We start from the raw sequence: 26,652 nt of genomic DNA on the forward strand, positions 1-26,652 counted from the left end.
CACCCCGGATCTGATACTAATCATCTAAGTTGTGAGCCAGATGTGCTGTCTGCCTTTGAGACTTGTGACCGAGAGCTTAAATCAGTCAACAGAGCTTAGTCCAATTCACATCTGTCTATTATATTAATATAGAGCCAATCATTTCAAAGGATGCTTAAGCACCAACTTTCCAAAAGTGCCCATGTTCTTAACGTTATACACCTCCTTGATCGCATCCTCTCCAGAACCTTCAAAGACCCGTACAGGCGTTGGCACATACCCGCCAGGGGCACCATAATTCTCAACAGCCCAGCGAAAGCCCCTCCAATGTCGATCAGCAGCAGCCATATCTTTGGGCCAGGACATCTTTTGACCTCCAGGCAACTCGAACTCGACATCAAAATGACGAGCGCCCATTATTCCTTTATACTCTGGATCGCCGCCCACCATCACTGAAGCCAGAACAGCGTTATTGTGTGGGGGAATCGCTTCCTTGAGTAGGGCTTGCGACTCGGGAGATCCACGCGCGTCAAGGGCCCAGATTGTTCCACTGGTTGATTCCAGGGTTGACTTGACCTTTTCGGTTACATCCATATCGTTGTAGTCGAAGGACTGGGTTGTACCCAGTGTTCTCAGGTATTCTTGTCGCTTAGATGAGGCAATGGCTATGATGGAAGACACTCGCGCTACCCGGGCAAACTGAATAGCAGCCATGCCAACACTTGTCGCACCACCCCAGATCACCAATGTTCCCTCTGGGGCAGCGACACCGTCATCCGGGGTACCCTTGGCAACACTCGGTGGCAGCGGAAGGCCGATGTCGTTGAAAAGGCCGGTGGCAGCTGTCAGCCCTACGTACTGTTAGTTAAGAGGGAACTCTCGGTTTTGGTGCAGTCACAACATTACCAACGATAGAAAGACCAGCAGCGTCTTGGGGCGGTAAGTTCTCGGGAACCTTCCAGGCCCAAGATGCAATAATTGTCATGAATTCTTGGTGCGTTCCCCAACGCAATGGTGCGTTCTGGCCCCCAGAAAGGACCCCTGCCACAATGTCACCTGCTTTGAAGGACGTGGAGGCAAGGGTCTTAGACTCGAGGACCTCGCCACAGAATTCTGTTCCAATGACATAGTTCTTCAAGCCGAAGAATTCAATGATTTTGGTATCGGAAGGATTGACGCCCGAGTACAGAACCTTGATGAGAAGTTCTCCTTCTTGGGGCTCGGGAAAAGGAACATGGCAAACGACAAGCTTGCCGTCCTCGTCGGCATATAACGCCCTGCTGGTGGCTGGTGTAGAGCCCATGGTTTCTAGGAGTATTTTATAGAAAGATGATGCTGTGCTCCAAGCTGATTGAAATATGGTATGAATGATTCAGTAAAGGTCTCATCAAGATCTTTTTATAAAGTTTATCGCGTCGATCCATGCCTTGACCAAACTCCGCAACATGGCCCAACTCCGCCGGCTATTGTACCATGGTATGAATTCACTCGCAGCTTCCCATTAGATAGACTTGGATTTGCCGCAGTACGTACCTCGGGACTCGCTGCAACTGGCATTGCCGCGAATAAGGTTGCTGGCAATAAGGTTGCTGGCAATAAGGTTGCTGGCAATAAGGTTGCTGGCAATAAGGTTGAACTCAAGACTTGCAAGACCTACCATTCGGAGTAAGGACTACAGATCCGAAAATTCAGTCGCTCCCTTACTCAACACATGTAGCATAAGGTAACTTAGTTGTTGTGAAAGAAGGACGGACCTTGTTGCGCTCTCGGGCTCAGTTGGCTCCAGGTTCCACAGATCCATTTGCTTAGGTTCGCTAGCACTCCCGTCCGCTAAAAAACAGTTGATCGCTACGCCTACAAGCACTGAAACAGACAGTTTCAGCGGCCTCTGGTACCTTTCTGTCCATGTTCCACCAAAGTTGATGGCCGGGTTATAGCCGACAGTTAATTCTGGTGCCTGAATCAAGTCAATCTCTTTTGGCTGGAAAGATTGGCCTTTGTTTGTCGACATTAAATCGTAGCCTAACAGGCAACGACCAAACAACACCCTCTTAATACAGGCTTCGGCCTCAACGCAGCAAACATACGTAACACAGCCTCAAAGAACACTCCATTCTCTTATACATACTCCTTCAATATGACGCGTAACCTTTATATCCCTTTCGAGATCGTCCTTCAGATCCTTGAAACGTCCATCCCGTCGGGTGAACCCAATCGGATTATTGACGTTGCAACCCCGGAAGTTCAGCAGCTCGTCGCCTGGACCAGGGTATGCCGCGCGACGTATGAACCGGCGACAAGGTTTCTGCGGCAGCACTGTGTGAATCTTGACTCGATACCTCGACTCCAGAAATTCTTGCGCTGCCTAAACTACTCCAAGACTTTGGAGGCAGGCGGCCATCTTCCCACTACCATCCCACTTTCTGCAGTGTCGTCCATCTATCTCGGACTCAGCCTCGAGGAGATCCAGTCGATACGAGCTAGCGCGCTCGTACGCGATGTCTTTCTAGAGCTTGGTGGCTCTGTCCGCCGATTAATCGTTGACCTGCCGTTTCGCAGAATCGCTATGCAACATAGCATTGATGCGCATATTGACCAAGTTTTTTCTCGGGGCCTACAAGCGTTGGTCAATCTCGAGGAATTCGTCACCTTAGGCGGCCTGCCTTCATTAGAGTTCTGGAGGAGTGAGCTCAACGTCAGCCAAGTTTGGCCTAAGCTACGGAAAGTCGCTGGATTCAGCATCAACCTCAGTGACGAAGGACTCTGGTACAATGTTGCACTACATCGAAACATTGAGCATCTGGTCATCACAAGACCTTATTTGCTTCGTGTTCAGACTTGGAACATCAAGCAGTCTATTGGCAGCGAACTCTGGAACCCCGAGTTTGGGGGTGACTCGACCTATGCTCGGCCCTTGAAGATTGTCATTGTCAATCATGAGTTCAGCTCACCTATTATTGATTCAGAAAACGGAAATATTCACGACCCGACTGGACTTCTTGATGTCTCGCCTATTGAGATACCAATGCACGCGAAAAGGGTCGATTATGTCTGCCGTGAGTGGCTGATCAAGGCTGCGAAAGAAGATACGCTTTGGGGGTATTGACGCATTAGCGTGTAACATATGATAATAGGAAACGTATTAATCGATATCATGGTCCTGGGATCATCTTCCTCGGTCGTCTTAGCCAAGGCAGGGCTGCCTTGGTGGTCATCGTGGCGATGTAATTGGCAAGCGTATGAACATTCTGCGAGAGCTAGCGGTGGCAAGAAAGCCCAAGACCTCTATTCTAAGTAATAATAAGATTCATTCAGGGTCTATCTATCTTAGTAGGCCATTAGACTATTGATTTTTGGTTCATGGCTATATTTTCTGTTGTGTATCATCCCTTCCCGTATGCCCTGCACTGCAATAGTGGCCACGCTTTATTTAAGGAGTGAACATGGAAGTCCCGTAGAGCTAACCCATCTCTGAAACAATCCGTCAACCCATGCCCCTTGTCGGTGCAGTATTCTGGAAAGATAATGGGCTTGTTCATGGGGTGAAATGTGCCCAGGTATACCATTACAAGTCCCTCATGTAATTGCGGCAACCATCTCTACAATTCCTGTGCGTTCTGATCATCAGAAAGTTTCTCAGGGCTCTGCTAAATACCAAGCACGCCAAAGTTTGAGCATACGTCGCCCTGTCGTGCAAAATCGTAGTGGATGTCCGGTATGCCGGACTTGTTGATCATTGCTTCGTGCTGTTTGATTCGAAGATAACCCCCGGCACGAATTGATCGTAGACCCGACGTATACTTTGCTTGTCATGAACGCCTAGATATTTGCACCGGGTTTTATTGTCCCAATAAGATGATGGGGTGGCTGTTTCGACGGCGTCCTTTTGATATTGCTGGCACGCACGCGAATCGGAACATCAATATATACCATACTATGCGTAAATTCTGATGGAACCTGAGGTAACTTTAAAAGACCTCGGGGCTCAAGGTTCAAGTTCCCTGTGATTTGTTGCGATCGCAGAGGCATGGCGCTGGGGATGGCGTTGGCCAACCCTTCATGGTTGGAGTATAAGAACTTGTGGCTGAGAGCTTAAATCAGGAGAAAGAACTTAGTATAAGAGCCACTCGAAAATTTCTAGTTGCAGCTCTGTCAATGTATGGAAGCTTAAACCTCCATAATGCTGATTTCATCTTCAGAGCGCACCCAGATAATCAGTTGCTGAAGAATATCCTCGAAGTTTGACCGAAGACGTCTTAGGGAACAAGTGAGTGCTGGGCATTCTGTTCCTCGATCCAGTCCTCTGCCGTTTTGATCTAGATTTATCACCATTCAGGGGTCTCTTAATGTAATTTGACGTTTCGTGACGGCAAGCGACAATATTCTACCGTGGTCCAACGATCACCACATCGTTTCAGGAGCAGAAGTTGACGGAATACATCCGCGCCTCTTTCGTTCATCAACCTACCCTACACAGTAGTAGCAATGGGCGATTTCAGTGCTTGACCTACATGAAACAGGTTACTATGTATACAATTTAAAGAGACTATAATTTAGTTAATCACCCTTTTTATTTTTGTTACTTTCTATGCGATGTGTTAGCTTCTGGAGTGTTTATTTTATTTTCCTCCCGTTTGACAAGCAGCATGAGCCGATCAGCCTGGTGGTCCACCACGGAAAGTCTCGACCGTAATTATCTATTAGGGTGGCGTTATTAAGGCTACGAAATTATTGAATTTTAAACAACAATAGAGAGTTTTCTTCTGGAAGTGACTGCCTACGCAATGCTTCGATTGGTGAATCTGCTTGCTGCAGCGATCTAGGCCCTCATGTGAGCGGCCACTACCAAGGAAGCAGGTCGCGTGGCCCAATGGCAAGGCGTCTGACTACGAATCAGAAGATTCTGGGTTCGATCCCCAGCGTGATCATCCTTGTAACGAGACCTGGGGCATTTCATCAGGCACATTTGATCATCATAATGAAATTGAAAGCTTGACTGAGAGGGTCACAGACAAACAATCCTTTTGTCTCAACAGAAAGTTACTTTATTATTTTTATCGGCCATTTACCCTCCATGAATTTGGGAATCCTTTTTTTATATCAAATTTACTGTATTCGACTGTTCCTTTGTCTACTTCTTCCGCAAGAGTTTTACCTTCATCTTCTTCAAACGTCGACTCTCAAACGCCTTGGTGACCCGCCAATTGCTGACAATCATGATGAACACAAAGAAAAATATGAACAGCGCTCCGATGAGCGGCACAATTAATGTAAACACCGTCAACCCGTAACTCACATCCTGGAACGCCTGGTTCTCGACCAACCGATCAACACCCAATCCGACCTGCATTGCCGTGAGCGCGATCACGACATAACCGAGAATACCAGCAAGGACCGAAAAATTGTCGCGAATGAGATCGCCGTAGACTGTATGCGACGCGACTCGTGAGTAGCCGCGCAGCAAATATCCTTTGCGAAGCGCGTAGACTTTGTTCAACCTGCTCAGCCGCAGCTCCCCGTACCAGTAGCGCGGATTGACGCGATCGTAGCGGTGGTTCTCGAGAACCTGAGCAGTCAGTGCTTTCCAGCCCTCCCATGTCACTTCCTCAGGCAGTAACCCATGCTCCTTTGCGATACGAAAGTCGCTTTTGTATGCGATGAGCGCAGCATAGGAGAAAAGAAATCCCCGGGCGGAGGCATCAATGTTGCCTTCGGTGACGTCAAGATGAGCTGTATCGCTGATGTTGCTGACCCAGAAGTCGGGATCAAGTAGATAAGCCGGTATAGGCTTGAGAAAAATACGATTTCTCCACCAGATCATGTGCAGCTCAGAGAGCTCGCTGATGACGATCTCTCGCGAGATGAGCCGTTGGTGATGAAGTGGCCGGGGCGGCATTGGGCGGCCGCAAGCCCAGAGCCATTCTTGTACGTCATTGAGGCGTGAAACCGATAGTTCCCGCTCTAGGAAGTTGGGGTCCGATGTAGGAACGACAATATCATCGTTGAAGCGGTTGCTCGCAGGGAGGAGGCTATTAAACTCATCCTTGGACTCCAAGCCGTCGCTAAGGAAGTCCTTTTGTAAGATGCGGACCGTGAATGGCGGCGGTGGACTAGCCATAGTGAGATGTTAGGTTCAATGACACGGCGTAAGATTTAAGTTTCTCAAGGAGCATAAATAGAGAACGAATGCCCCAAGGATGGCGAGTCTCTTGGAAAGCTCGCGTAAACACAGAGAAAAGAGTGGAAATTAGAGCTGACCATTACCAAGCAAGGGTCAGTCATAAGGCTGGTCGGCTACCCCTTGCTCTTAAGGCCGATAGCACCATCCATGATTGGGCTGTAAGCGGCGTTCCCCATTTACTTGATCACACGGCCCGCTCTGTGCCCACGGATTTCACTTCGGGAAAAGGGGACCAGCCACTGTGCCGTGCCATGCTGACGGTCCAATTTCTTTAATTAGGCACACCTTGCATCTCAGCCCAAAGGAGCAACCAGACCGTGCAGTGGCACCATGTATGATCGATGAGACACTAACGAGGTCTCGCCTGTCTAAGTGCTTACTCTGGAGAATGAATGTTAGGCGCATAACTCCGAGTGAAAAGCTCAGCAGATGCTGACATACATAGACCCCCAGTAAGCCAAGATGTGGGGGCCAAGAATGAAAGGGGAGTACCTACTCCTCCGTAAGACGAAAATTAGGAGGCGTGAACGTTGTCAGATCAACACCAACAACCAACGTCGAGTACTTTTCTGATCGAATTGGCCAATATGTCGCTTCGTCGAACAGCAACGCGACGCGGCGGCCCTCCAGGGACCGCTCCTAAGCAGAAGAAGGGCTACGAGAATGTTGAGCAGGGGATCAAACAGCTCTATCCAGAGCCGGACTCAACCAGAAAGACCGATATGGAGTAAGCATCAGCCCAAAAAAATGATTACTCAAGCAATGGACTCACCAACACGTCAATAGTATTGTTTTTGTGCCAGGTTTAGGAGCTCATCCTTTGCTGAGCTTCAAATCGACCACGAGCGATTTTAATTGGGCCAGTGAGGAGGGCATAGCTCGCGACTTTCCAAATGCTAGAATTCTTCTGTATCACAGTGAATCCTCATGGACTGGTTCCATCAAGGTGAAGCAGTTTCTTGGTAACCTGGCCCAGACTCTGCTCGAAGGATTGAAGATGAGTAGAGAGGTTTGTTTCCACGTCTTTCGACGTAGCTCAAGAGTTTAGTCTGACGAGCACTCTAGAACATGGCCATTCCTCGTCCAATCACGTTTATTGGGCACAGTATGGGAGGACTTGTCATAGCCAAGGTATGATTCGTCGTTTTGACGTTGTCTACTTGTTCTGATTTTGCCAGGCTATATGTATCGCTGCAACGAGACAAGATCTCTTCCCAAACATGTTCGAAGACATAGCCGGCTGCGCATTCTTTGGAACACCGTTCAAGGGCGCTGAAGCAGCTTCTCTGGCATGCATGCTTTCCTCAGTTGGAGAGAAACTTGGCCATGCAACAGCCTCCAAACTGCTCGAGCTCATGAGGCCAGACGACGAAAGTCTGGCTGAGCTTCGGAAGGAGTTCGTGAGACTGGTAATCAAGACAACGCCTAAAATCGAGCTGTGTGGTTTCTATGAAGAGCACCCTACGACGATTAAGGATCTCTCTGGGATGCCTCAGTTCTTATCGGCTCTGAGCATTCCGATGCCCAAGAAGTATGCGGAGTTTGTCACAAGAGACTCCTCCATCTTGGATGGTGTGATGGAGACGATGGGTTTAGCTGCGAATCATCGAGACTTGGTCAAGTTCGATAGCTCCAAGGATGAACGTTACACACTAGTCCGAGGACCTTTGAAACGACTTATCAACGGCTCACATCTGCGCGTCAAGAATCGACACAATACAACAAGACGCACCGATCCAGCCACTATAAACCTTGCTTTACGAACTCTAGAAGGTGCACCAGTCCAAAGCAAGAGGGAAAGCATTGCTCAGAACACAACCACCTCCCCGTGGTTCTCGAAAGAGCCAGAGTTTCTGGGCTGGCTAGCCAAGCCTGGTGAGGGCGAGGACAGTTCGCTTGTCAAGAAGGAAGATTGTCTCTGGGTCCGTGGCCGTGATGGTCGCGGCAAAACAAGCGCCGCATTATCAGCTATTGAAAAGATTGAAGAGTTGACCAAGGACGAGGAGGTATACGAAGAGGAGATCACCGACGAACCGTACACGGGCTCATCACGAAACTATCTTTCTTACTTCTTCTGCGACAAGACGCCCGATTATGGATCAGCTGAGAGTCTGTTGAAAGCTCTCATTCGCCAACTTTTGGAACGGCAGGGACTTCTGGCGACGCATGCAAAGTTTCTTCTCAAGAAGAAAGGTCGAGAAACACAGCCTCTTTTGACTGTTGAGAACTTATGGCAGGTACTTCAAGATATCCTCGCTGACGATGTGTTTACTGGGGCGAGGGTGTACTTTGTCATCAACAACATCGAATCCCTCTCACAAGATGCCGTGTCTACAAACACTCTCTTAACCCTGCTCAGCTCGGAGGTTGAGCATGACGGTACCGGAAGACGCCCGCTGGTTCGATGGATGATCACAAGTGGCCAATCTTGGGACATTGACCGGGCTTTGAAGAGGGATACCGTCCGACTGGTTGATCTTGAAGACGCAAAATATGGAGACCAAGTCCAGCTCGAGCTTCGCAGGCACGCACAGAACAAGGTGCTGGAGCTGATCGAGCATAAGAAGTATAGCAGAGCTCTTGCATACTTTGCTAGCAGTGTTATTGGCAAGCGGGCTCAAAACACGCAGTGGATTGACATTACATGTGACCATCTCGAGGAGCTTCCTCAGCATCAGAATGACCTCCAAGTCCGTCGCCTTCTCGAAGTCATCCCACAAGAATTAGACGCTCTGCTCACTTCTGCATGGCAACAAGTGTTTGACAACAACCGGGGTAAGGCCGGGGAGATCAAGGAAATGCTTCGTGTTTTGGTCCTCACTTATCAAGATCCAACCGAAGCTGAGCTTGGTCTCCTTGCTGGTCTCGACTCTTCACCATCGGAAGTTTCAGAGCTACATGATCTGATCCAGAAGTGTAGACCATTAATCGTACTGAAAGAAAATGGCCTCCAAGAGAAGACGGTGTGCTTTACTGAACCAGTGGTCAAGGCCCATCTTCTTGAGCATGCACACATGCTGCTTGGTCTCACCAGCGAAGATATCAAGCTACAGCATGGTATTCTGGGTTTCCGAGCGTTCAGTCATATTCTAGAGACCTTTGACTTCCCGCTTTCCGATGTTCCTCAGCAAATAGACGGAGCGGTGGGTGAGGTTGCTGGTGCTATAGAAGCCAGCCCAAATGACGGAGAGAGTGTTGCCTCGGGAGAAGCAGAAGCAAACGACCAAGAAGTTATCCAGAGAGAGGATGAAGAGGAATCCGAAAATGAATCTCAGAACGGCGATGAGTCTCAAAACGACAACGCCTCTGTCGCCTCGGAGGAGTCAAGTGATGGGGAAGATGAAGAAGAAGAGGTGGATGAAGACCCTGAAGCGCCATATCTCAAGGACATAGCACTGGCCTACGCTGTTACACACTGGCTATCTCATGCCAGCCAAGCGACTACTGATCTTGCAGAAGCGCTGAGCCTGGAGGAAAAGTTCTGGCAGGCGGATTCCATTATTCGACGCCGTTGGTTGACTGAACACAACCGACTTACCGGCTCCTTTGCTTATTATGCTCGGGAGAAGTTGACAGGACTTCATGTTGCTGCTACGATTGGATTTAGAGACCTAGTCGCGGCTTTGATGGATCATGGTTTTGATGAGGACAAAAACGCGATGGACTCAGACTATAACACTCCGGTAAGTGATGACGTTCTGCGGAGGCAAGAAACGATAAGACTCTAAGCCGTAGCGTGTATGTGCTGACATAACGTAGCTGCATTATGCAGCCGCCTTTGGACATGATGACATTGCTGAGGAGCTTCTTGACAGAGGAGCCAATATCGACGAAGGCATCAAGGGCAATCTTATAACTCCTTTGCACAGAGCAGCAGCCGAAGGAAACGTCAAGGTTATGAGTAAGCTACTGCAACGGGGAGCGAACCCGAATGCTAGCTGCGGTGCGTACGGAGGTGTAATCTGTGCGGCTATTCAGTCTGGAAACACTGAAGCCGTCAAGCTTCTGGTAACCCATAATGTCTCGCTCGTCACTCAGGATGATGAAGATGAAGACGACAAGGCTGAGGGGGAGAATGGCGAGGGAGAGGCTAACGACGAGGAAGCTACGAATAACGATGCGGGTGAGGAGAGTGACAAGGACGAAGGTTCAGAGTCGGGCTCAGGTTCCGACTCTGACTCCGATGAAGAAGAGGAGGAGGAGGTCATCACATCACCTTTGGCTCTAGCAGCTATGAGGGCTGACCTTGCAGTGTTTGAGTTTCTGATCAAGGAATATTCCGATAAACTACCTGCTGAAGAGTTCGGCATCGCCCTTGTCAAAGCAGCAGAATACGGTCGATTTGAAGCTTTCTCGCGGCTATTCCATGACTTTGAGCACAATCAGCAGTTCAAACAGGATGCCCTCGACGGAGCATCTTTCGGTGACCATTGGGCGATCGTTTCGTTGATCCTGGATCATTGTCCTGGCTTGAACTGTGACAAAACCTTTCTACAAACCGCGCAGGGAGAAGATGGCGATGACGAGATTCGTATCTTGGGAGCTATGTGGGAGTATTCTCAGGGAAATATCTCGCCTGAGGCTCTAGATGAGTCCTTGTATGAAGCTACCGACTTTGAGAATCAGAGGACGGTGGAGTTGCTGCTGAGATATGGAGCCAACGCGAATGCAACTGGCGAACTGTAGGTCTTGGCTGAGATAACCGAGAGATACAACGAGCTGACCGTGACTTACAGATACGGGAATGCCTTGACAGCAGCTTCTTTTGACGGCACCATCGAGATAATCAAGCTGCTTCTCGATGCTGGTGCTAATATCAACTCCGCAGACGGTTGGGCTCTCCAGACTGCTGCGGACCAAGGGCATGTCGAAGTTGTCAACCTTCTCTTGGAGCGCGGGGCCAACGTCAACGCAACTACGACCAATACCAATATGCCCAAGTGTACCGCTTTGCAAGCGGCGGTTGAGTCTGGCAAAGGAGATATTGTCGATATTCTCCTCGAGCATGGCGCTGATCCTAACCTTGGAGGAGGCGAGTTCTCTCATCCTATCATCGCTGCGGCAAGCAAAGGTGAAGAAGCTATCTTCAAGAAGCTGCTGGGAGCCAAGGCAGATGTGACGGTTGTCGGAGGAGAGTATAACTCGACTCCTCTGACATATACAGCGATATATCTCCCTCTTGACTCGATTCGCCTGTTGTTGGACGCAGGTGCCGACATCAATCATGCTGATAACGAAGGAGACACGGCACTTATCCTCACAGCATGGAGCGGTGATCATGAATCTGTTCAGTTCCTGCTTGATCGTGGGGCTGATGTATTGGTCAGGAACAAGGCAGGTCTCAATGCATTGCAAAAGGCCCTTGAGGCGGGCAGAGAAGAATGCGTCAAGATCCTGACCAACCACATATCGGACATAATGGAGGCAATCAGGGTTGCGATGATTTCTGGCGATGCTTCCATCACTGCAGTGATTCGAAGCGTGCAGAGCCAGAAGCAGGAGCTCAACTACGATGACCCGAAGCCGGTGCAAGAGGAGAGTAGGAGAAGTTCAATCTACGAACCAGAATCGCCTGAGGCCCAAACTCAGAGAGCTGGTCCATCTGTCAGTTTTGCTTCTGAGAAGATCGTGGTGGATCATACCCCGAGTCACCATATCGCATCACCGATAACTAGACCATCTATCACGCCATCTGGCCCTTCATCCAACTCTTTCGCAGACCTATACAGCCCTGCTCAAGACATCCTCGACTTTAGCCCAAATCCACTGTACAAACGTCAGTCTGAGCTGATCACACCGACGAACGAACAATCGAAGGGGCCTATAAGAAGGAAACCTATCACGGGTGCCAAACCTGCTATGTACAGACCGTACCAACCCGGCGGAGGTGGAGAGAACGTGCGACACTCGACTCCTCCCGGATCATTGGCGAATGCATTCCAGGCGTATCAACCGATGCAGCAACAGACTCCTCCACCGGAGAATCTTCCCTCGCTTTCACCCCCGGAAACGTATACGCCGCCGAGCCAGACTACACCTGATCCTGGTTTTGTGCCTTACGCGCCACCTGGACCTGCGAACTACGGATAGCAGAATCAAGAGCCGGTGAGAAAGTCGTCGCGGTCGTCGTTTATGGGCATGAAGGTTCCATGGGCAGATGGCCGGTTCAGCTAGAGCGTAAATGTAAAGAACTTGAATTGAGACAGTGTACGATTAGCTGTTGAAAAGTCGTGGTGGAATAGTCCATGATATTACTTTTCTGTTGAAGTCAATTGCCCAGATTGTGCGGATATTCATGACGATGCGACACTAACATCGATTGGTGTCTTTCACACCGGAGTCTGTTAGTCTAGTATCTTTCGTTATCTATTGTCTTCTGGCCGAACAAGGCTCGTGCGATCAGGTTTTTTGACAAGTCCAACCTCTTTTAACAATTTAAAAATGTGGAAGACAAGAAGCGTCTCATTGAGGAAGCTGGCTCTGCAGTTGTAAGAATGAGCTTTGTCAATGGAATCGAATGCGAAGGCTTGGGGAAGTGAGTGAGCCAAGATTGGCGAGTGAAACGTCGGACTTTGGAATGTCCGAGGTGCGCAATCCGCGATGGCTCGAAGGATTGAACTTTTAAGGTCAAATTTATCTCGTGAGTCACGACTAATACGAAAAGAGATTATAGGAATGATATCTTGATGATTCAAAGTGACTCACCTGCCGAATAGCCACAATGATGTTGCAGATGAGAGCCGGTAGCCGTGTTATCTGCCTTATCGTGGATAACTTATCGTCTGCTAATGCGATAAGGGTAGATCTCTGTGACAGAGACTGCTCACTGCTGAATCTGCCAGAATTATTGATGGATTTCTATGTCGGAAAGTGGATAGATGAGACGAAACTAGATTTTCTCTGAACTTATTCCCTAGCATCTCATCCAACAGAACCATCTCAATGAGTCAATTCCACGATAAGCCCAGATTTGTCGTCATTGAAGCTTTTGTCATCCTGTTCGATTTGTAACGTTGATCCGAAGTTGGTTAGCGGCCGTTAGCTTAGAAATTGGTCTGACTGTTGCAGCTGCTGTCAAACCCATCCTCCACCAAAATCTGCTTATGCGGACGGCATCGCTGTCCGAGAGGATTACAAAGGCCTTGCTGACAGGCGCAGCAAGAGACCGAACACCGAGCACGCAATGGAAGATACAGAATAGGCATGTCCAAGATAGATACATCAAAGGGTGGATGCCCAGTGGTATGTTAAATAGAAGCAGGCTTGCCCTCAGTTTGAATACAATAAACAATCATCAATCACTTCCAAACAGCCCAAAGCATCTCTTGAATTGTCCAAAACGCCAAAGTTTTAATGTTGCAAACACAAAATACTACAAAGAGTACTTCAGTAAAGATGCGACACTCAAAGAAGATGCAGGTTGCCGATGGCGATGGTGAGGTTCTCAATTAGGGGCCATGGGACCAGACTGTTAACAAGTGCAGATCATTACACGCCCAGCAAAAAGTCGCAAACGTCAAGAAAAGGCAATGGATCTGGCAAACAACTCCAGCAATTATATAGATTATACGAAGATGCCAGGGACATTTACAACCAATCCGCCCTGGCCAAGACAATTGAAGACATGTTGCGAACAAAAAACCGACCGCGCATTACCAAGATTGTTTCGCTGGGTCTGGGCAGCTTGTTGGACGCTAAGGACCAACAGCGACGCATCAAACAATTGGTCGTGCTGATGGCCATCGCATCTCATCTAACTTTATCAACGGGCGATAAGAGGAAATTGAGAATTTACGCCCAAGACCCAACATTCACAGCTGCCGACGAAACCTTTCTCCAGAGCCTCGATATCTCGGTACTAAAAACACCGTCAATTGCGAACTTGGGCGAGGCTGGACAGATGATGGACGAGGAGACACTTATCTACAGCCCATTCCTCACTCTTGAGACATACAAACTCCTTTTGTCTTCATCACAATCCTCAGACGGAACAGTCAGAGCACCAATATTGGTCAGCGACGACTTCAACGCGCTGAGATTAAAATGGGACAAGCGCACGTCAGAGCGAAAGGACGTGGAGGGGTTAATTCAGGGGGCACGCGAGTATCGTCGGCGCGCGGTTAGTGGGGAGGGGTTCTGGACGCAGGCCGATCGCCCATTTCCTATGGCCCTGTACTGGCGGGATGTGGGCGCTGCCCGAAACACGATAAGATCGGAATCTCAATCTTCCTTCTCGCGATTTGAGCATCACGCGATCCCGATACATGCTTAAATCATGTTTAACGGGGGAGACGTCCAAGGGAGTCATGATTGGTGAGGTCTCAGACATCGGACACTTCCCTCGTCTCCCTCGCGTCCGGAGGAATTTCTGATACTGTACCAAGAATGCAAGGAGTTCAGATCGGGGCGAATAACCTGGATGCATTTCAGCCTTAAAATGTGGTCTCATTAGCGATAGTCATAGCGTTAGAGAAGCGATGAATTTTTTTAGTCTCTGGTTAGACTCATTTGACATTTTCTGCTGCTTGATAAGGATCATCATGAGGTCTGCGACGTTTTCCTGTTCCTGCATGTGTTGCGAAGGCCGGTCGGGCACTAATGCCAATAGCTTGGGGAAGATGGCGCACCTGAAGACAGGGGACAGTGACAGAAGAAAAACGTTGGGCGCCTGGACCGAGTTAGACGCTCGACGATGTAGAAGCGAGATGGCTTCTTGCGTTGATGATAGAGCTGGCCAAGAAATGACAGAAACGTGCAGTTGACGAGGTCATGCTGTAGGTAGACCTGCCGTGGGTATCTGACGATTAACTGTGAGGGCAAGACAACGAAATACGTTGATGTGAACTTGTTATGATGCTAAAGAGCAGACAGGAAACATCAGGTTGCTGATGTTTGCGGGCTCGAGTTGACCGGGGCAAGGGAAGAATGTTGACCTCAATAATCACATCGCGAACTGATTTAACTCCAGGTCGGGGCTGGCAACTTTATAGCAATCTCTTAAGCTCCATCTTTCCAGCGACTATTCATCCTGTGCTCAGACTTAATCTTCAAGACTGGAGATTTGTTTCACGAGATCAACAATCGTCTGCTTGGCAGACCCTACGTCGCTCCCATCATGATCCTTTGGGCGACAGCGATGTTTTGGCGCTGTAAAATTAAGCTTGTCCGTTAGACCGCTGCTGTGTAGCGCTCGTCACGCTAAAACGGCGCTGTCCAACCCCTGATTTTAGCCTCCGGGGCTGAGACATCGCCCAAGAGTAATTAATTCTAGGCGGGTTTAGGTCGGCGATAGCGCCATGCACAGGTGGAGTCAAGTTTTCCTTCTGGTATTCTTTTTTTCCCTCCCTTGAATCGATAATTCAACAGACCAAGATCTTGGCAAGCCACTTTGTCCCTTTTTCCCTGGCAAAATGGGCAGAGGTACCTGTTTGTGGCGATATGCCAGTGATTTTAATCAGTCCAATAATGTGCAATTGGTGAGGGAATGGACTGCGTGCAAGGGAGGGTCTTGAAATTCCAGTGGCTTTTTTTCTCCTTTTCTGCGCATCTAGCACCGTTAAACTCCCTGGTATATAGTCATGTCACAGCGGGACCCCTCGGCTTGCCCCTCGACGTCCTTCGTTCGATCATCCATTCATTCACTCGTTTAAACACTCTTTTGAAGCGCAGGTTAAGCTTGGTCAGTTTTGTTACTGATCTGAATCAATCTGCTTCCTCTCTCTCTCAACATGACAGGCACTAACGAGGGTGCCGGCTGGTTCCGCCAAATGTTCAGCGGCGGTTACCAAGAATTGCCGACAACGAATGTCGTCAAGGATAAGACTGAGACCACTCAGATAATGCCAAGGAGGTTCTTGCGGTTGTCAACAAGAGGGTTCTTGCTCGTGCTGGCAGCAATTCTTCTTATTCCTACGTTTTTGGCTCTTGCAGCTCTAGAGGTAAGCAGCATCGCAACCACCGATGGGATCTTCAATTGACTGACGATTGCAGGGCCGACAATACCTCTCCGATGGAACGGCCGATGTATTCGAGATGGGCGAAACTCAAGATACAAGCTCGCCTGTCGCTTCACCCGCTTCACCTGTTTCCCCCGTCTCGCCCGCTGGCATCCCCGTCATGGTAAAGCCTCCCAAGGCCGGCAACATCTTCAACCGCCGTCTCGTCATCCTCCTCCCAGCCAACGCCCCCGGTGTCAACGTCTGCAAGGCCATTGTTACAGCGGTTGCCCTTGGATATCCCGCCCCCGTTATCCTGAACTGGGGCAAGAGTGGTTCGCATCTCGCCAAGATCGCTGGTGTCCTCGATTATCTTGACTGGAGCTCTCGTCAAGGCAGCTCAAGCAAGGACCACTTGAACGAGGATGACCTTATCATGGTCGCAGACAGCGCCGACTCTTGGTTCCAGCTCCCCCCAAGTGTACTCCTCTGGCGCTACCATGCTCTCAACGAAGAGGCCAACGCGCGTCTTCGCGCTCAATGGCCACACAAGTCTGAGATGCCTATGAAGCAGACCATCATGGTGTCCGCCCAAAAGAGGTGCTGGCCCCGCGCCAAGTCTGGTTCCAACCTGCACTGCGATGCCCTCCCAGAGTCACCTCTCCGAGAGGATCTCTACGGACCCGAGACAGACCAAGATCCCAACTTGCGCATGGTCGACGTCCGACCCAAGTACATCAACAGTGGTGCCTTCATTGGCCCTGTCGGCGATATGCGAAAGTATTTCCGTCGTGCCCAAGAGCGTTACGAGCTTGGAAAGGCCGAGCAGGGCGACCACTTCTACAGTGACCAAGGCTTCTTTGGTGAGATCTGGGGAGAGCAAGAGATGTGGCGCACATGGCGACGCGAGCTTGGCGATGCCATTGATCCCTCTCACAATGTTTCCACTATGGTCCGCGATCAATTCGAGTTCCACGTCGGCCTCGACTACAACCAGACCATCTCCATTCCCACTGTGTTCGAAGAAGATGATGGCGATATCCTGACACTCAACAACCAGACATATATTGCCGAGCGATCTCGAGAGCTCGAGATTGAGCCCGTTCGTCTGACTGCTGTCCCCCAGGAGATTGCCAATGCGACAAATCCCCTTGCGCGCATTCTCTCAGAAGAGGACCGACGCACATTGAACTGGGGCGACATGACTTTGTACGCCGACTTCTTCACCACCGCCATCCCCATCAACATCCATCACAACGCTCACATCAACAACCTCAAGACCCGAAGAGTCTTGTGGTGGGACCGCATGTGGTTCTTCCCCTACCTCCGCCAGCTTGTCAACGCGCAGCTCACTCAGCGCCGACAGCAGCCTCTGGGCAGGGTCGAGATCCCCGAAGGTCGGGCTATCTACTGGGGTCTCGAGGCATACCGTACTATCAGGCGGTTCATGCCTGCTCAGCGCGGTATGGTCAATACCGACTTTGACACCGTTTGCACGTCAAGTTGGGCCAAGAAAGAGAAACAGAATTGGTGGGATGTTGTGTTCCAAGATGAACAGGGACCATTGGTACTCAAAGCGTGATTTTAGGTCTTTACATGGGTTATTTGGTGTATATTAAATGTTTAGAAACGGTTAACCATGGCAATTCTTGGGTTTGAGCGAGATTTGAGTCTTTAATTTACCATCCGGTGATTAATTAATTGGTCATAATGCTTCATTATCAGCTCCGCCGTGCTGTCAACTTATTACCGTGTACAATCCACGATATCCCCCTTGATGTAGATGACAAGTGGCAGATTGTTGTCTCAAACACAAACCTAGGCCACTACTACTGCTCAAACATACTGATGCTCTGTCGCCGCCTCCTAGACGTCGACTGGACTGTCCTGCCCTGGGTTCGCTTCCTCGTAGTGCATCATCTTGACAAGCCTGAAGTAGCCAGCAGCAAGAGCACCACCAAGAAGAGGTCCGACCCAGTAGAGCCAGTGATAACCAGGAAAGTCTCTGCCACCGACAGCGCAGCCAAAAGACCGTACTGGATTTAACGATCCGCCTGTAACAAAGACACCTAGATTGCGATCGTCAACAACATGCCAAGAAGTAATAACAAGGGAGGTTTCCTACCTGGAATGAGGGCCACAAAAACAGAGAGACCAATGCCAATCGGCGCGAGAAACGTATCGCGGGATTTCTCCGCTGCAAGCATCAAGACGACAAAGACCAATTGAGCTGTAAAGAACATCTCAAGAAAGACACCTTGTGCTATCGAAGTATTGGGACCGAGGGTGGTGTTTGCCTGCGAGGCACTACCGGGGAACATGGCTTCGACTAGACCACCTGCGCACATCGAAGCGATGAGCTGAGCTGGGAATAGGTACAGCGCTCGCATCCATGGCAGTTGGCCAGCCAGACAGAGACCAAAGGTGACCTACGTGCAGAGCCGTCAGCATATCAAGCTTGTCAACGAGTGAAACAGCTTACCGCAGGATTAAACAGTCCACCGCTGATTCGGTAAAAGGCCCAGACGTTGACTAAGAGGGAGAAACCGTATGCCATTGCGATCCAGATAATGGTGTTGTTGGTCAATGTGCCATTCGGCCCGGTGGCAGGCTCTTGAAGAACGGCGACAATGTTGCCGGCATAGCCAAAGTATAAGAAGAAGAAAGTACCAACGAATTCGCCAGACGCCGCTACCATGTGAGTGCCGACTTCGCTAAGATGGGTTCTCTGCCGTTTATGTTGGTGGTGGCCATTGAAGCCATTCGCACCCTGAACTTCAGCAGCGGATGCCATTTTCGCAACGTCGTGGATTTTCGCGCGCGATGACTGGTTCGTTTTCTTCAAGGCCTGGACCCTGAAAGGAAGGATTAAGCAGAAAGAAGAAATCTGGTGTGAGTGAAAAACAGGGAAAGCAGAAAGTAATGGGGATGGTGGAGGTAATGGAAACCTGGGAATGCTCAACGGCTGACGTAGTAACTACGGCCTACTCCCTTTGGTAGAATACTCATCACTTTTCAATTCTTTCATATTGGCGTGGCTGCAGGTATGACGCGCACAAAGCTGGCCTCTGTGAAACTGCTGCGCTGCGAAAGTGTCAAAATGACAACGTCAGGATTGCAACGGCCGTAGGCAGTTCCACAGCTGACATCAAGCCCGTCTGCTTGGCGCCTGTCCAGTCTCAGACTATTGAATTGACAATGTCAATGGGGCTGATTATTACCACTTCTTTATTGGACAGACGCTGGACTAGCCGGACTTGACGTCCGGGAATGAAGATCACAGAGCCTAATGTAGAAAAGTGTGCAGTGAGTTTGGCGTCGTACTAGACCGTTTGGATCAGGCCATCGGACGATCACTGTTCAATCTGTGTTTTGCAAATATCACATCATATGCAGCGAGCCGCGTTTGTCGACCAGAGAATTGTTTATAAAGCCGAGCTTTGGTGCAACCTTTGATCGACCGCTTCTTGGCGTACATATCTTATCACGGCAATTGGGCTGTCTCCCCATTGTTGGTGTCGACAAGCTGACAAGTCCGTGCTGAGCTGGGCGATCTTGAGTTGCTATAATTCCAGTTGGATCACGATTTCGCGCTTCGGGATCATCGATATACTGACGTGTACTAGCAGTGAACTGAGGGTCTCTGCATCTGCATATCTGCTGATCAAGACGAAACTAAAATGATCGCCAAGGAAACACACGACCGCCAAGTATCCAGACCCCTCATGGTACTGCTATGCTCTCAATGGAGTGGCAGACCGCAGACGATGACCGAATGTTCCTTGGAGAACCAAAACTCGATATTTCCTTCCATCTCCGAGCACTTCCAGTCATCGCCGCTGTGTGCATGGTCTGAATCACTTCCAATCTCGACGTGAAAGCCTCGCACTATCGCAGGAGTAGACTGGACATGACAGTAGCACAAACGCCGTGGGCTCAGATATGCCTTGATACGATAGTGGCCAAATCTACAGTCCCCCAAGGCTCTCTGAGCGCCGTTAATATAGTCGAATATCATACCCTTGCATTCAAAGTTTTCGTCTTCCAGAACCTGAATCACAGTCACGTCTTTCAATGGCGCCACGGAAAGATACATATGCTCAAACATGAGATGAAGGAGAGGGTCCATATTCGGCCAGCGGTTGTTGAACGGCGGCAGGGTATCGTGTTGCTGCTTCCGCGGATATGTTCCGAACACAGTAGCTGGTCCGACGTCTGCAACATTGTGAATGAGCAGCTCCGGACTTGACTGGCTGAGAACGATATCTCTGTGCTGCCTAAGATGACATGGGCCAACATACACATCTCCGGCTAGCTTTGTACGTATCTATCTTCATTAGTACAGTCAAGTTAATCACGAAAGGAAGATGTCACCATGAAAAAGGGCTTCTGCGTTGTGGCCCCTCCCCCTTCAACCTTCAACCGCATCGCGATCGCCGTGATTTCTTCATCTCTCGGCATCGGTAGGTATATCCATACGATGCTTTCCTTTCTTTTCGCAGGAAGTCGGTCAAAAGTTTTCGTTGCATAAGGCCTCGCATGCGTATGCGCATGTATTGCGTATAGCTTGCTGAAAGAGAAGAAAAACGTGAGGCCCGTTACACTGCGTAAGTTGGTGGTCTTGAACTGCATGGACGGTGTCACGCGGCCGTAAAAGTCGCAGTCCTCAATACCGGGGGGGCTGGGGGTATCCCAGATGTGAAACCCCAACAAAGATGCAGGGAGCTCAAGTCGCAATACGTGAAACTGGGTGTCCTGGTCAGTTCAGATCATGGCAATATCCAGAGCAACCTCATCACCTTTAGCACAGCCACAACATCCTGAAAGCAAATCGCCGGTGCAATGACGAATGCCTCCTTATCCGAACGTTGGGGATGGTATGATGATTTTGATAACCGTTCTATCATACGTATGCCCCTGTGATCAAGAGTCAAGCGTACTACTGGCGGGCAGTCGCTTGATAGCACAGCAGCACGATCTCCTCGTGTCCAAGATAGGACATTACACAAAGGTATTGAAGTAACCGGCGGAGCGGCATCGGACTGTAAGCGGGACAATTCCCGGGCTATGCTGAGAGCATGGATGTAGCGCCAGAACGTTGCCGAATCACTGTACTCTTGTATCATTTGGATTAGCTCTGCTGGCAGGAGCTTCAATAATCGAATACCGTAAGCTTCTGCATTCTCGCGGACAATTTCGATGTCAAGTCCTGTTTCACGGTCCAGTTGAAGCATTGGAGCACGTTGCCAGAGGTTCCTCTTGCCGATTGTTATCCACAATCTGTCGACCGCCTTGTCAATTCTGCAGTGTTCTTTGAACAGACTCAAGCACGTAGAATGCAAGCCTACTGCCTCGGTAGCATCTGTGCATCGCCTGCAGCTCGGTGCCCAGCAAATGACTTTGGTACCAACTCTGATGCTCCGAGAGTCGGGGAATACCGCACGGTCTAGACAAATCCCTGATTCTGGCTCAAGACCGTCACCTAGCACTGCAAACTTGCTGTTAGCTGATGGAATAACATGAGAAGAGTGATGTCAAAACTAACAAGCCACAAAGCTCGCGCCAGCCAACAATACCCTGCTGCAGATACCGCATTGAGTACGAAGGCGATGATGCCCCGTGACTCCAACTACCAAATAGCTCATGATGGCATTGAATGAATATGTATTACGAAGAGGGGAATATCTCGTGTTTGACGTGACCTCGGTTCGGATTATTGAGGAACCGACGTACAGATGTCAGCAATTGGATGCGACGATGCATCGATGATTGGTTACACGGTATGAGATGGCCGGGGGCTGGGCCTTAGAGGAGACCTGATTAAAAAATGTGTTTAAAATTTGGAATCTGGTTTTACAAGGCTTTGGTAATCTAAGATATTCCACCAGGATCGGGGCTATGCGATGGGACAGGTAGAGAGACCTGGTAGAGAGACATGGACGATAGCATCGTAAAGATGACGGGTAATCAGGAGATCCTAACTATATCTACGCTATTTGGCTTCCATAGTATATGAAATTGAATAATGAAAGGGTCCGCTGTCGCTATACAATGGAACGAAACGAGTGCTGATGAAATAGAGAAGACCATCGCAGGTCACCTACTATTCAAGAGCTTATCCCTAACCCCAAAATCTACCCAAGGCTCACGAAAGAAAACTCCATTGAGTTTAATACTATAACTTAGCTTACTGCAATACAGCATAGCAGCTCACAATGCTACAAAAGTGGCACTGCTTCGAACAATGTATACCTTACTGAATCGCATGATACTTCAGCGAAGGAGAATATATTGATGAGGATGAGATTTCTCTAATTTGCATCTAGCTCTTGATACTCAAGCGCGCGACGCTTTGCTATGTTTACCCGGCTCGAAATTATCAGTATGTCGCTTCCAGCTATCCTGCTGTTGAAAATGACGCTGATGTTCCATCACTCAGCCTAGGCCTCTGAACGCTGGATTCTGAAGTGGAAGCATTTCAGTACTCAGGGAATCAGAAAGGATTAGCGAGACCTATTACTAGTGTTTCTTTCTAATAAAATCCGTTTGCTTCTGAAAAAACGACAGGCAACGCGATTCTCGTATTTTCGCCTATCACAGGAAAGACAGGAAGCAGCCTCTACAAAATATTTCCAAGCGGCACAGGCCGTATCTTCGCCTATCACCAGTATTTGGTAAGGTCCCGGCAGTTGACATGTCTTGCAGTCGTAGAATATTCCTGCTAGGATGGACCCTGTATTGTTGACTTGTGCGACGTGAGATCTCGGGACAAAACGTGGTATGGTATTTCCCCGATTATCCCCGGTAAGGCTGTTCTGTATCGCGAATATTAGTCTGCCTCTTCATCCTGCTGCCGATATCACCCAAAACAGACTTGATTAGTTCTCCCTCAACCTCTATCGATTTTCTGCCATCTGGCAACGACAATATGTCAAAGGGCATGTCTTAGTAGCTTCAACTTCGATATATGAGTAGGTTATGCTTTATTCAATAATTCTTGATCCTTACAACGTTGCAGCGGCACAGCCCAGGTTACAAAGACCGTCGGGCGTTATCGTCGAACCATGGAAGCGATGTCGCCAGAACCGGGTAAGCTCTCATCCACAAACCCAAAACGTTTGTAAAGTCCGGCCCCAGACTTGCTTGCATCCACATACGCTGCAACTCCGTCCTTGTCTGCTAGATCACAGCCAAAGTTCATAAGCATTGAGCCAGCTCCGCAGCGTTGATAGTCAGGGTGCGTGACCAACGTGTCGAGATCTAGATGAATTGCGGTTAGCAGATCCGGTGTACAAGGTAGGTCCGAGGGGCCCCTTACAGTAGTGCTTCAGGTCTCCCATAACGCGGAGTCTTTCCGCTTCCTCCTTGGCGATGAAATCGTCGCAGACTTGACCAGGCTGATCCTGAGTCCATGGTGGATATCGTCGACCCCGCTCGCGGGGCATCGAAGTATCCCACTTGGCGAAAGCCGCGATGCGCGGACGGCCATTAGCATCTTTAGAGTCTGGATCGACGACTTTGACGTAGCGTTGAAACGGTTTATGGATCAAGTCGTGACGATTGCCTTCGGTCCACCAGTTGCGTACCGCCGGTGTATCAGGCCAGATGCGTCGGATTCCAGGATCGGTAAAAGCTGCGAACCATACCTCTGTCAGAACGGGTACATCTTCAAGCGTGACTTCTTCGAGTCTGAGGTTTTTTCGTGCAGTCATCTCGATTCAAAACGGCGGTGAGATGTTTAATGAAAGGAGTAGGATTCAGGATGCAGTTCTGTCTATCAGTGGAATTGCGTAAGCTTCTATTGGCTAATGAGTTGAGGGGTCTTTTGGTAAGCCAAAGCCCGTCCAAGACCCAGTTTTCACTGGTTACATTCACTTGAAACAAGGCATTTTTAGTACTTTTGGTCCCTGAACTGTGTACAGTAGCTCAAGTGTTTATTATTACTATTACCATTCGCCTGTTGCTTAGTGGCGTTTGTTCCATTCCGTTGCCACAATCTGAACTTGCTATAACTTAAATATTACCAGTTTATGACAATGACGATACCAGAGCTTTCAGGTTGTTGAGTGGACCAAGGTACGAGTTAATAGGTGTGATTTGCCGGAACGTTTCATCCAGTAAACTGGGCAGGTCAACTCCCAGGTCAATCATATACGCCTGTGATGTCTGGCGCTGGGCGTATAAAGCTATCGTGTATAAGTAGGCATTAACCATCAGCGTGCTCGACAGGTTCCTGCCGGTCAAGAGGTCGTTAAGTGGGAGCCAGAGTTTGTAGTCTCGCAATAGCCGGATCCGTTCGAATTGTTTATCGGCGGGCGTTGATGGCTCCAGTTCGGTCAAGTCCTCCGCGAGGGCGATGAGTAGCCGCAGTTGTCTCCAAGTGTCATCGTCCGGTTCTTGCTCCTTCAAGAGGGCCTTGAATTTCTGCATCTCGACAATTATACGTTGTAGTCCACTCGGCTTCCCGCACTCCGTCTTGAGCGCTGTGTGCAGATGGGCAGTTTGACGCCATGCTTTTGATATCATGTGATAAAATCCGGATTGGTGACCTAACCGGTGGCATGTTTGCAGAATCTGAAATTGTATGAGCTTTATGTGACGGCGGCGGAAGGTTCATACTTGCCGCTGAGATCCCTTCTGCAATCTGTCTTCGGCTCGACCTGGTCGTGTCAATACTTTCGTCATCACCTCAGAGAGGCGCACTCACATGTCTTCACAGAGCCATAGCAAGGCCATTGAAGCAACAAGGGCACCATCAGCATGCTCCGGTCTAAAGTTGGACAAACACCTCCTGAGATCCTGGATAGCTAGCATCTGGTATTGATACTCTTTCCGACGGGCATGTTGGCAGTGAGTAACTGACGCAACTTGGTATGCTGAAAGGGCGAGTACCCCGTTCATCGCCAAGCGAGACGACGAGATGATACGAAAAAAACTAGAGAGTCAACATGATGAGATAAGAAACTGCTGGACAAACCAACCTCGGTAAGTATGATGATATAACAGTGAGCTTACTCACTCCCATCGTTGTAAGTCTATGTTGATTGCTTGCTGCTTGGTAAACGAAGCATAAGTCATCCTCAGAGTATATGGTTGGTTGCAGGGTTATTCTGATACGATCGTCCGGTATAGGCATTGACCCTGTCCTTCTCCACTGCCTTACCTCTGCCCTGGCCTTGGCCGACCATGGTCGGCGAGGTTTAGAGGTTGAACAAGACTTTGATGGAGTATTCTCAGGCGGAGGTTGGATGAGCAACTCTTCTTGTGACGGTGTATCGTGAAAGGAACATTTGACCTTGTGCTTAGTGCAGTTCTGGCTAGGAGATCATGAGCCGATGATCGTCTTAGTATAGAGGCACGGTCCACCTACCACTGGGGATAGTTCTCGTCGCAGCGGATGTGACGTCGCTTACTGGACCAGACAAATACTGATTAGTATGTTCGACTAGTATCGAAAGTCTTGAAGTCCCACACACCACGTCAAGCAGCCCATGCGTGACTTTGTATGGCTGCATTTCAGCTCGGTCAGTTTTAAGGTTCGGCAGCGCGAAGGGAAGAGGCCTCAGAGTCGTACCTCCTACGGTTCCCATTTCTGGCTTGACTGGGCGACTTGGATGGCATGATTCAGGTGTAGAACGGGTCACGGCGTGCAGAACAGGCGTCCTTGCGAGGCTCTGCTCACAATCGGTCACCGGAGATAAAGATAAAGGCGGGGAATTAGACGCGTGGGAACAAAACGGCTCTATGCTTCTCTTTAAATACCCTCACGCTAAGACGTTGGGGAATGACACAGATTGGGTCTAGCCCTGGCTCCCTGGCTCCAAAGTGCTAAGTCTAGAACGGCGATACTATCGGAACGCCGCATATTACATACATGCACTATGAGAAGCCGTTGACGTATCGTCACTGCACGGCAAGGTAAAGCATTACAATTTGGGCGAGGACGTGTCTTGGCCGCACGCAATGTCGCGGCAGTTATTATCAGTCAACACTATTACTGGTTAAGTAGTCAAGGCGATCATGGCAGGGGGTCCGGACGAATCGGATGGGGCGAGACCGTTGAAACCTTTTTCTGACCCTGTATTTAAAACGCCGGCTAACAGGTCGATCAGATACTGCAGAGTGACTCCTTGATCTTAGATTATCTCCCCGGGGAAGCTTGGTAGCGTTATGGTATTTGAGGCCCAATCCAGTGGGACAAGTGATCCTCGATGGCTGTGACAGTGGTCCTAGCTAAATGACAGATATCTTACAACGTAGCATTCAAGATAACGGCTACCCCGTGTTTAATGAGACAAGACATTTGCCTTGCAAAACTGGTCTGGGATAGCAGTCGCGGCTTCAGAGCTGACACTCCCGGAGGCCTAAGCCATTGTTCTCATCTGCTTGAGGGTAAGGGTGGAACGCCTCGTAGGTTCCAATAGGCGCGGTTCATCCGGAGCCCTTGCTGTGGCGCACATCAAAGAGTTGACACAACGATAACTCCAAGACACCAAAGCTCGTAATTTTGGTAGCCAGGGCCCAGGCCGTATCCCAAGACCAGGTCTATGCTACATA

The 26,652-nt window shown here is 49.4% G+C and overlaps 10 protein-coding genes, besides 1 other annotated feature; 4 read left to right on the top strand and 6 right to left on the bottom strand.

The window, feature by feature from the left end:
- Positions 1-138: 138 nt before the first annotated feature.
- Positions 139-1,282, bottom strand: FFUJ_10629 (uncharacterized protein; the record flags this gene model as incomplete). XM_023569435.1 has 2 exons in its annotated part: positions 139-830; positions 886-1,282. 2 exons carry the CDS (start codon positions 1,280-1,282, stop codon positions 139-141), a joined length of 1,089 nt encoding a protein of 362 aa, XP_023436651.1.
- An 834-nt stretch (positions 1,283-2,116) lies between these two features.
- FFUJ_10630 (uncharacterized protein) lies at positions 2,117-3,085 on the top strand (the record flags this gene model as incomplete). Its single annotated transcript, XM_023569436.1, has 1 exon — positions 2,117-3,085. The coding sequence occupies one exon, from the start codon at positions 2,117-2,119 to the stop codon at positions 3,083-3,085; it is 969 nt and encodes a 322-aa protein (XP_023436652.1).
- Positions 3,086-4,835: 1,750 nt separating this feature from the next.
- Positions 4,836-4,907, top strand: a tRNA (tRNA-Arg).
- Positions 4,908-5,110: 203 nt separating this feature from the next.
- On the bottom strand, positions 5,111-6,097 carry FFUJ_10631 (uncharacterized protein; the record flags this gene model as incomplete). The annotated part of the gene is made up of 1 exon (XM_023569437.1): positions 5,111-6,097. One exon carries the CDS (start codon positions 6,095-6,097, stop codon positions 5,111-5,113), a length of 987 nt encoding a protein of 328 aa, XP_023436653.1.
- Positions 6,098-6,747: 650 nt separating this feature from the next.
- On the top strand, positions 6,748-12,250 carry FFUJ_10632 (related to ankyrin; the record flags this gene model as incomplete). XM_023569438.1 has 6 exons in its annotated part: positions 6,748-6,887; positions 6,947-7,169; positions 7,226-7,291; positions 7,339-9,843; positions 9,920-10,842; positions 10,897-12,250. 6 exons carry the CDS (start codon positions 6,748-6,750, stop codon positions 12,248-12,250), a joined length of 5,211 nt encoding a protein of 1,736 aa, XP_023436654.1.
- Positions 12,251-13,555: 1,305 nt separating this feature from the next.
- Positions 13,556-14,432, top strand: FFUJ_10633 (uncharacterized protein; the record flags this gene model as incomplete). XM_023569439.1 has 2 exons in its annotated part: positions 13,556-13,595; positions 13,645-14,432. 2 exons carry the CDS (start codon positions 13,556-13,558, stop codon positions 14,430-14,432), a joined length of 828 nt encoding a protein of 275 aa, XP_023436655.1.
- Positions 14,433-15,888: 1,456 nt separating this feature from the next.
- On the top strand, positions 15,889-17,677 carry FFUJ_10634 (uncharacterized protein; the record flags this gene model as incomplete). XM_023569440.1 has 2 exons in its annotated part: positions 15,889-16,098; positions 16,151-17,677. The coding sequence occupies 2 exons, from the start codon at positions 15,889-15,891 to the stop codon at positions 17,675-17,677; spliced, it is 1,737 nt and encodes a 578-aa protein (XP_023436656.1).
- Positions 17,678-17,961: 284 nt separating this feature from the next.
- FFUJ_10635 (related to aquaporin, Major Intrinsic Protein) lies at positions 17,962-18,889 on the bottom strand (the record flags this gene model as incomplete). XM_023569442.1 has 3 exons in its annotated part: positions 17,962-18,164; positions 18,221-18,524; positions 18,578-18,889. 3 exons carry the CDS (start codon positions 18,887-18,889, stop codon positions 17,962-17,964), a joined length of 819 nt encoding a protein of 272 aa, XP_023436657.1.
- Positions 18,890-19,837: 948 nt separating this feature from the next.
- On the bottom strand, positions 19,838-21,740 carry FFUJ_10636 (uncharacterized protein; the record flags this gene model as incomplete). XM_023569443.1 has 4 exons in its annotated part: positions 19,838-20,422; positions 20,470-20,841; positions 20,895-21,583; positions 21,641-21,740. The coding sequence occupies 4 exons, from the start codon at positions 21,738-21,740 to the stop codon at positions 19,838-19,840; spliced, it is 1,746 nt and encodes a 581-aa protein (XP_023436658.1).
- A 1,406-nt stretch (positions 21,741-23,146) lies between these two features.
- On the bottom strand, positions 23,147-23,807 carry FFUJ_10637 (uncharacterized protein; the record flags this gene model as incomplete). XM_023569444.1 has 2 exons in its annotated part: positions 23,147-23,355; positions 23,414-23,807. 2 exons carry the CDS (start codon positions 23,805-23,807, stop codon positions 23,147-23,149), a joined length of 603 nt encoding a protein of 200 aa, XP_023436659.1.
- Positions 23,808-24,123: 316 nt separating this feature from the next.
- Positions 24,124-25,685, bottom strand: FFUJ_10638 (uncharacterized protein; the record flags this gene model as incomplete). XM_023569445.1 has 5 exons in its annotated part: positions 24,124-24,644; positions 24,715-24,755; positions 24,803-24,971; positions 25,111-25,408; positions 25,509-25,685. The coding sequence occupies 5 exons, from the start codon at positions 25,683-25,685 to the stop codon at positions 24,124-24,126; spliced, it is 1,206 nt and encodes a 401-aa protein (XP_023436660.1).
- Between the last annotated feature and the right edge of the window lie 967 nt (positions 25,686-26,652).

The sequence above is a fragment of the Fusarium fujikuroi genome, chromosome FFUJ_chr10 (assembly GCF_900079805.1).
Source record: "Fusarium fujikuroi IMI 58289 draft genome, chromosome FFUJ_chr10".
NCBI lineage: Eukaryota > Fungi > Ascomycota > Sordariomycetes > Hypocreales > Nectriaceae > Fusarium > Fusarium fujikuroi.